Below are 10,174 nucleotides of genomic sequence, written 5' to 3' on the forward strand. Positions count from 1 at the left end.
GCTACTGACCATTTAAGTATGGAATATATAACTTAAATCTATAAATAACTTTAAAGTATAAATATGATTTTCTTTTAAAGTAAAAGTAAATAAATAGAAGATCAGTCATAGCTCTGGAGCACACCAGGCCTGACACTGAGCCTTCCCTCCCCTAAATGTCCGCAGCAGCCCTTACTGGTCAGTATGTCATTTCCCTGACCATCTTGCTTCTGATACTAAGGCTAGAGTTACCACAGAGACTTCATAGATAGCAAAAAGCTTAAGGAAACAAAGTTTGCCACAGGAATTACATTGTGTCAAGTGATAAACACACATGGTACAGACTATTATTAAGACTGGTAGCCTTTTCAGCTTTAGAGGCTGCTTAAGAAAACTTGTTACTGAAAGAGACCCTGCTGGTGGTCTTGGAGCAACACAGAATGGTGGGGCTTACTTTAGTGGTGACAAGAATGACATGGCCAAAGAATAGTTGCTTATCTCCAAGTCTGTGGGGATCAGATAGATGATCTATGTTTTGGGGTGAGGAGTTGTTCTTTGTTTTGGAGGGGTTTTGACAGTGTACACATATATACATATGGTACATAGTTCAATAAAATTACTTTTCTTATGTTTCACTGCTTAGTCACACCCCATACACAGTTATCATTAAAATTTACTGATGGCCAGTACCAAATTTAGAAGACTCTAGCACTGTAAAGGCATGGGAAGGTATTATGGACCCCAAGGTAAACTTCAAAAAAGGTTGTCCCTAACATGTCTCACTGTGGAGTGAAAGCACTAAGTTCTGTCTAGTTCTACCTGAGAGTAGATGACTTTTACCCACAAGTATTGTTAGCAAACAGGGAACAAAACCTTCTCTTAGCTTAGTCACTTTCTGTTCCCCAGGAAGGTTTCTGGCTGATGGAGGCAGAAAGGACAGTGAGTGACCCAAAATGAATCAACAGTCTCTAAATGGGCCAATAGAACACTCTTGCATCCTACCCAGGCCAGGACCCAGAGACTGGAAGCTAAGAACTGTTACCAGCCACGTGGGTCTTCATCAAAGCATAGGTGCCCAGCTCCTTCCTTAAACGAAAGCCCAGCTCCTTTGAGGGGGAGAAAGGAAGCTGGCGCAGGAAGGCTGTGTGGATTCCCCAAAGCCTGATGATACTCTAGACCATTCCTAACCATATAGGCAGAATGCAGAATATAATCCCACTTTGAAAATGGATAGCACTATTTTAAGGGTATTGTTTCTTGGGAAAATCCACAATGCTTACTCTGAAACTTTTAACTCAAGAATGTCAAAGCCACACCAGTATGCAGGTACCTTCTCCTCTTAAAAACATAGATGAGGCCAGGTGCCGTGGCTCACACCTGTAATCCCAGAACTTTGGGAGGTCAAGGCGGGTGGATCACCTGAGGTCAGAAGTTCATGATGAGCCTGGCCAACATGGCAAAACCCCATCTCTACTAAAAACACAAAAGTTAGCCAGGTGTGGTGGTGTGCACCTGTAGTCCCAGCTACTTGGAAGGCTGAGGTAGAAGAATCACTTGAACCCAGGCGGTGGAGGTTGCAGTGAGCCGAGATCGCACCACTGCACTCCAGCCTGGGCAATAAGAATGAGACTCCATCTCAAAAAAAAAAAAAACCAAGTGTATATATATAGAGAGAAAGAGAGACAGACAGACAGAGAGAGAGAAAGAGATGAGTATTTTGGTTTTCAAGCACCAAATGAAGACTTTTCCAAACTTGAACCGCCTAATGAAGTGCACATGTTAAGTAGACTTTAAAAGAGATCCTGGCCAGGCGCAGTGTCTCATGCCTATAATCCCAGCACTTTGGGAGGCTGAGGTGGGTGGATCACCTGAGGTCAGGAGTTCGAGACCAGCCTGGCCAACACGGTGAAACCCCATCCCTACTAAAAATACAAAAATTAGCCAAGTGTGGTGGTGGGCACCTGTAATCCCAGCTACTCAGGGGGCTGAGGCAGGAGAGGAGGCGGAGGTTGCAGTGAGCCGAGATCACGCCACAGCACTCCAGCCTGGGTGACAGAGTGAGACTCCATCTCCAAAAAAAAAAAAAAAGAGATCCTAAGCAATCATTCATACCTATCTTTACAAAATATGGTCAATTCTGGGTTGGGGGGGGTAATATTTAAGATTATACATAGAACCAAATTGTTTCACTCATGACATAGAATCATCCAAACTGCACGTACACAAAAATGGCTTTATGCAAAGGCCCTGACAGCGTGATATTTAGTTTTTCGGATTAGGTACATAGGGCCAACCAGCCCATCCTGTACATTCCAGCAAGTGCAAGAGCAGCAACTTTCCTATTTCAATACAATTATGGGCAGAAATTATATGATGTAAAATAGAGGCCCTTTCATAAAGTTAAGATTTAGGGTAGAAGAAGGGAAGATAGAACCAAAATTCCCATGAAGTCAAAATTCAGCATTGGTCTTGTATTCTGTTGAAACCTGTGATGAACTGTAGTACTCAAACTCACAGACTCAGATCCAGGTTCACCAAGACACTTCAGTATGCTTCCAACTGGCTCATCATCATCTTCCTGCTGTATTCATAGGCCACAAACAGTGCCCCATTGGCAGGGATTGCTCGAATCATAGTAGCTTTCAGTCCAGAATATAAGGCTACTATTCCTTCATTTCTCACAACACTTAAGAGAGTACCAATAAATCCTGCCTGTTTTCCATACATGGAAAGAACTTGAATTCTGGATTTAATACAATCCACTGGGAACACGACAAGCCAGAGGCAAATTCCAGCAACTCCACCACTTAACATCAAATGGACAGGGCCTAGTTCATCTTTTGATCTCCCTGATGCGAAAAACGATCGGCTCAGTTCATAGCCACCAAAGTAAAAGAAATAACCCGGTACTTCTTGAAGTAGAGTACTCGAGAGTCCATGGTAGAAGCCCAAGGGGCCATCCTTTTTAAGGATACCCTTCACGACAGACCAAATTGTATTATGGCTTTTTGCTATCTTCCCTGACATCTCCATTTCATACATGGTCTGTAGCCGGCACTTCACAAGCTCAGTGGGGCAGAGAGCCAGCGCAGCAAATGCAGAGGCGAAGGACCCCGCGGTTGCAGTCTGGAGATCACTCAGCTTTGCCTGCTTGTCCATTCCAGCCACTTTCCTGACAAACTGCTGGCAGAACCCGTAGCACATGAAGAGGACCGAGTTTTCAGCAACGTAGGCCATAAGTGCCGGGCCAGTACCCTTGTAGAAGCCCCTGAGACCCACTTGGGTGTACGTCTTCAGGAAGCAGTCGGTGAGGCCCTTGTACAGGTCGGGGAACGTCTGCATCTTCACTTTTATTGTGTCGAAGGGCTGCCCGGTCAGTACACACGCTGTCCCCCCTGCGGCCCCCGCTGTGAGGTCGATGGCGGCTTGGATGCCAGGACTGGACTTCATGTTCGCTCACTCATCTGAAGGTACCAGTGGAAGGCGACTAACTCCCCAGAGTTAGTCCAGCCCGCAGCGAGCTAGGGGATTAGGGTTGGGGGTTGGGGGGTGGCTCTGCCGCCTGTTCTGGGCTCTCACCCCAGTGCGGGGGAGGCCGCTTAACCCCACGCTAGGCCGCGGGCCGCCCTCTCCCCGCGCACTGAAATAACCCCCAGCTGCCGGCCCCGCGCGCGGCTCACTAGCGTTCCTGCGGCTCCTGGCTCACTGGCGGGGCCCCCAGCCGCCTCCAGCCTGGACCCGCCATCCCTGCGCCCGCAGGCGGGGGACGCTGACCGAATAAATACTTTTGGTGTACTGCGACTGGGCGCAGTGGCTCACTCCTGTATCTCAGCACTTTGGGAGATGGAGGTGTTAGGATCGCTTGAACCCAGAAGATCGAGACCAGGCTGGGCAATATGGCAAGGCTCCATATCTACAAAAACAAACAAACAAAGAAAAAAACCCAGGCACGATGGCGCGCGCCTGTGGTCCCAATTATCCAGGAGAATGAGGCGAGGATCACTTGAACCAGGGAGGTCAATGCTGCAGTGAGCTGTAATTTGCTACTGCACTCCAGGGTGGGCAACAGAGCGAGACTCCGTCTCAAAACAAAACCAAAACCAAGAAAACATTTAAAGCTTTTCGATAAATTCTTGCAATTATGGCCAGAAACTCTAGACGCCACTGTTAGACTGGCGGCAAAAGAAATACTGTCCTAATCAGCCAACTCTGCTTCTTTTCTGTTTTTGAGTCAGGGTCTCACTCCGTCGCCTAGGCTGGAGTTCAGTGGCACTATCCCGGCTCACTGCAGCCCCAATCTCCCGGGATCAAAAGATCCTCTCATCTCAGCCTCCTGAGTAGCTGAGACTAGAAGGACTACAGACTTTCTAGTCTCCAGACCTGCAAGCCACCACATCTGGCTAAATTTGTATTGCACAGACAGGGTTCGCCATGTTGCCCAGGCTAGTCTCGAACTCCTGAGCTTAAGCAATCTACCCATTGGCCTACCAAAGTGCTGGGGATTACAAGCATGAACCACCGCACCCAGCCTGTCCCACGCTTCCTACCATGCAAAAAACAAAACCAAACAAACTGAAAAGAAGATGCCCTCACTTGAATGGAGCCTGAATTCAGAAGGTCAATCTACAGAAAAACTGCTTTAAAGTAGATAAAACAGGCCAGGTGCAGTGGCTCATGCCTGTAATCCCAACACTTGGAGAGGCTGTGGAGGGAGGATCATTTGAGCCTAGGAGTTCCAGACTAGCTTGGGCAGCAAAATGAGACCCCCGCCCCAGCCTACAAAAAATAAAGCAGAGAAGACAAACTATCAGAGGCACTGGAACCAGAGCAACCCCATCTTGACTAGGGACTGAGTAAAATAAGGCCGAGACCTACTGGACTGCATTCCCAGGAAGATAGGCATTCTAAGTCACAGGATGAGATAGAAAGCCGGCACAAGATATGGGTCACAAAGACCTTGCTGATAAAACAGTTTTCAGTAAAGAAGCCAGCCAAATCCCACCAGAATCAAGATGGCGTAATAAGTGACCTCTGGTCGTCCTTACTGCTCATTATACGCCAATTATAATGCATTAGCATGCTAAAAGACATGCCCACCAACACCGTGACCACTTACAGATGCCATGGCAACAACAGGAAGTGACCCTATATGGTCTAAAAAGGGGGAGAAATCCTCATTTCCGGTAACTTTGGACCCCTTTCCCAGAAACCTCATGAATAATCCACCTCTTGTTTAGTTTATGTTCAATAAACAACTATAAGTATCCTTAGTCAAGTCGCCCAGGCTGCTGCTGTGCCTATGGAGTAGCCATTCTTTTGCTTCTTTACTTCTCTAATAAACTTGCTTTCACTTTACTCTATGAACTTGCCCCAAATTATTTCTTGCAGAGATCCAAGAACCATCGCTTGGGTCTGGATTGGGACCCCTTTCCAGTAACAAAACGATCTGAGGGTTGCTACATGAGACACAGTGACTGCTTTTGATCAGAAAACCCTCAGTGAGCTGCCCATGCTCCTCACTTTCCTGGGGGATGCGGAGAGGGGTAGGGCACTGTGGGAGTCCTTAGCCCTGGAGATGTGCTACTGCTTTCCTGCGGAGCTGGAGAAATGCTATCACATGGCAACATCCCCAAGGACCTGGAGTTGCAGCCCTGGGAACTGGTGGAACGAGAAGTCCTTATCATTTCTGAAGGTGGAACACAACACTATAAAATCAACTTGGAAAATGGATAGTATTTATATACTGCATTGCTAAGAAACTTGACAGAAAAAAGCTGGGTGGCTCAGCACTGTGCTTTCTGAATTTTGAGGTTCTCTTTGAGGACCCACACAGCCTCATGCAGAAGTAGAAATCTGTCGCTTATACACTGTTGGTGGGAAAGTAAAATAGTTCAACCCCTATGGAAAACAGTATGGAGATTTCTCAAAGAACTAAAAATAGAACACCCATTCGACCCAGCAATCCCCTATTGGATATCTAACCAAAGGAAAAGAAATCATTTTATCAAAAAGACACCTGTGCCGGGGACAGTGACTCACACCTGTAATCCCAGAATTTTGGGAGCCCAAGCCAGGTGGATCACTTGAGCCCAGGAGCTCCAGACCAGCCTGGACAACATGGCAAAATGCCATCTCTACAAAAAAAAATACAAAAAGTAGCCGTGCATGGTGGCATGAACCTGTAGTGGCAGTACACAGGAGGCTGAGATGGGAAGATTGACTGAGCTGAGGAGGTAGAGGCTGCAGTGAATTATGATCCAGCATAGGTGGCAAAACAAGACCCCGTCTCAAAAAACAAACAAACAAACAAAAAACAGAAAACATCTACACTCATATGTTTATGGCAGCACTATTCATAATAAGAAACTCACAGAATCAACATAAGTGTTCGTCAATAGTTGATTGTATAAATGTGGTTTTTTATACCATGAAAAAGAATGTAATCTTGTCCATGCAGCCATGGACAAGAATGTAATCTTGTCCTTCACAACATAGATGGAGCTGGAGGCTGTTATTCTAAGTGAAATATCTTAGAACCAGAAAATCAAATACTGCATGTTCTCACTTATATAAGTGGGAGCTAAACAATGGGTACACAAAGACATAAAGATGGGAGTAACAGACACTGGGAACTCCAAAAGTGGGGAGGGTGGGAGGGATTGAGGGTTGAAAAGCTACCTGTTGGGTACTATGTTCACTATTTGGGTGATAGGTTCACTAGAAGCCCAGACCTCAGCATTACACAACATACCCATGAAACAAACCTGCACATGTACTCCTTGAATCTAAAATGAAATTAAATTTAAAAAGAAGTAGAAGTTCAGGATATAAATGACATGTCTAGCTTTCAAGGCAAGATGTTTTTTGGACATTAGTGAGGAAACCACTGTCAGGACACACTTTTTCCTCCCAGATGTTTATAATCCCAGCATTGGAATGAATTCTCTCCAGGCTTACATTCCAAGCCGTAGTCGGCCATGGGTAGTAAAAACAAAATCTGGGGGGAAGAAAGTATGCTGAAAGCATTCTCTCTTTCATTTAGAAAACTTTTCTTGTCTAATTATCCTTGATTGTCAATTAAAAGTGAGGTACTTCAGAACAAAAGTCTCTGAGAAAATTTTTTAAAAAAAATTTTTTTAATGAGGTACTGAAAAGCAAATTGTGCATGAATAATTTGTCACCAGGTAGTGTTCACTGTGGTAAATAGTAACCTGGGCTTTTCTTTGGGAAATGCCCAAATGTCAGCAGTTGCAGTTCTTTTCTCTGGGACCACGTAGTTTCTTCAGAGAATGCTCTACCAATCTTGACTCCGTGTGTGTAGGGTGTGGTGGGGGAGAGGTAGGTTATAAACCTAGATACTGATTTAAAGAGAACAAGACAGGGGAAGAGGGGTGGCACACCTGGAGTAAATATATAGACTTTCACATAATTTTTTCTTTATTTGATACTGTGCCTACTTTCTCTGAGTTTGGGCCTTCTTTGGTTCAATTTATCAAGAAAATAACATTTCCATCTTCTGTGGGATGGAAAGAGTTATCTGGCTTCATAGAGTGGGATAGAGATCCTGGACACCCAACAACTCTGAACACAGACTTTAATGAATCTCACATCTCTAACCCTACACCTTCCCACCTTCCCTGGAATCTTCTGCTTGCAAAAATTTTGCCTCTTACAAGGCTCTATCAAGTGGGTTTGTCTCTCTTTGGCATAACTACTTGCAGACATTCAGCATGTAACTTTTTCTGATCTATGAATTCATTTATCATTTCTCTGTTTTGGCCTTCCGATAATGGGTTGACATCTCTCCCCATTGTTGTCTCATTTCCTATTGTCTTTGTCTTTAGAGGTTAACATCTTTTAAAAATCCTTTCTGTTGTTTTACTTAGCAGCCTCTTAGGTAAAGCAGAGAGGATGAGAACAATCTGCAATTTGAAAATATAAAACTTCATTAAGATTTTTAAATCCCTCATGTCATAGTTGAGGAATTTTTTTCTATGTTTTGATTTCACTCTCAGCAAAGGGAAGGGGGGAAAAGGGTTTTGTTTTGATTTGTCTTGCTCTGTTGCCCAGGCCAGAATGCAGTGGCACCATCGTGGCTCACTGTAGCCTCAACCTCCCAGGCTGAAGCAATCCTTCCATTTTAGCCTCCCAAGTAGCTAATGGTGCCAGAGGTGTGCACCATCACACCCAGCTAATTTTTTTATTTTTTGTAGAGATAGATCCTCACTATGTTTCCCAGGCTGGTCTCAAATTCCTGGGCTCAAGTGATCCTCCTGTCTCAGCCTCTCAAAGAGCTGGGATTACAGAAATAAGGCACTGCACTCAGCCCAGAAATTATTTAAATAATAACATATTTAGTAGATTTTGCCACAGTCACCTAATATAAATTAGAATTTTTCCTTTGAAGCTTCCTGTAGTCTAAAAATAAATACTGAATGGCAAATGAAAGAGATATTTGGAAATGGTTTAGCCATTAGATGTAGACCTTAAGACAAAGGGAGCCCATTATATGTGTAATAAATATAAACAAGTACAAGGCATTCCAAGTCTAGTGACATGGCATATACTCTCTGCATTACTATTTCATTATGGAGAGAGCCTAAAACATATAATTAAGGTTATTTACTGTAAAGGTGTTATCTGAGTGAGATTTAAAAAATATTTTACATCTTTTATCTTTCATTGCAAATAAATGGATTAAGTTCTACATTGCTATTTTATCTTCTTTAGCTGTATGAACAGCCATGCTAGGCTATCTTTGCCTCCATAAAAAGCACTTCACTGCATTCCAACCTGGCTGACAGAGCAAAACAAGACAAAACAAAACCTTTTTTCCCCCTTCCCTTTTCTGAGAGTGAAATCAAAATATATGGATCCCATTGGGCTACAGTGCATGATGCACATATATTGCCAGTCTTTAAGCACGTTTCTGTGAGTGGAAAAATGCACTCAAGATGTTTTGCTTCTGTTCACAGCACAACAATCAACACAACAGACTTCTGTGACCAAAATGGATGGGGCTTTCTCCCCACACACCAAGCAAGCAATCAGTTCTACAGCAGACACCAGCTGGGTGTTTTCCAATCTAATTCCAACACTATCTACCTGGAGAAAGCATTAGATCCCACAGGGTAAGTGCTCAGTATCCAAGACTGCACCCCACCCCACCCCACTCCCACCTCAGACACCAGTCATAAGTCTGGGGCTCCAGAACTTCTGATAGACCAGCTTCATGTTGAGGTTGCTATTGCCCCTCTTTGGGTTTAATTCACTAGAGCTGCTCACAGGACTCAGGGAAACATGTTTACTGGTTTACTATAAAATATATTACAAAACGACACAGATGAAATGATGCATAAGGTGAGACACAGGCAAAAAGGCACAGAACTTCCATGCCTTCCCCAGGGTTCCATCCTCCAAGAACCTCCATGTGTTTAGCTATCAAACAGCTTGCTGAACCCAGGGTTTTTATGGAGGCTTCATTACACAAGAGTGGTTGATTGAATCATTGGCCAGTGGTGATCAACTTAACCTCCAGCCCCTCTCCCTTTCTCTAGAGGTTGATCCTAATCCTGCCTTGGTCTTTCTGACCACCAGAGCTCATCCTAAGGCTACCTAGGGGCTGCCAACCTTCAAGTCAATCATCAGCATAGAAAAAGACATCACTTTGGAGTTTCTAAGGATTTTAGCAGTTGTATACCAGGAAACGAGTCAAAGACCAAATACATGTATCACAATATTACACTTTTCTTCACTTTGTCTCTCGGATCAAGAACACACAGAAATAACAATTGCTCCCACTTGACAGCAACACCCAGTATTATATCTTTTTTTTCTAGACACTTGTACCAGGGGACCAATATTAGATCTTGAATTTAAGAGTCGAAGGCTCTCCATGTACTAATTCCATCTACTCTTCTAACAAATTCTGCTTATTTTTTTCAAATGACATTTATGTACAGGCATTACTTATATACTTATGTGCAATAAATCACTCCCAAAACTTAGCGGCATTAAAACACAAAAAACATTTGTTATATCCCATAGTTTCTGTGTGTCCAAAATTCCAGAGTAGTTTCTCTCCATGTGCAGACCTGATTTCAAAGCCACTCTCACACTTTATATTTTTTTGGCAGCACCTCCCTTCTAGATAGGCAGCAAAAATTTGTATTGGTTATCTGCTGCTGCATCAGAA

At 44.0% G+C, this 10,174-nt stretch overlaps 1 protein-coding gene across 1 annotated transcript; it reads right to left on the reverse strand.

The window, feature by feature from the left end:
* Window positions 1-2,198: 2,198 nt before the first annotated feature.
* Window positions 2,199-3,606, reverse strand: SLC25A2 (solute carrier family 25 (mitochondrial carrier; ornithine transporter) member 2). The gene has a single exon (XM_011965110.1). It carries the CDS (start codon window positions 3,427-3,429, stop codon window positions 2,524-2,526), a length of 906 nt encoding a protein of 301 aa, XP_011820500.1. The 5' UTR covers window positions 3,430-3,606; the 3' UTR covers window positions 2,199-2,523.
* Window positions 3,607-10,174: the final 6,568 nt, after the last annotated feature.

This window comes from Mandrillus leucophaeus, unplaced genomic scaffold, assembly GCF_000951045.1.
Source record: "Mandrillus leucophaeus isolate KB7577 unplaced genomic scaffold, Mleu.le_1.0 Scaffold714, whole genome shotgun sequence".
Taxonomy (NCBI): Eukaryota; Metazoa; Chordata; class Mammalia; order Primates; family Cercopithecidae; genus Mandrillus; species Mandrillus leucophaeus.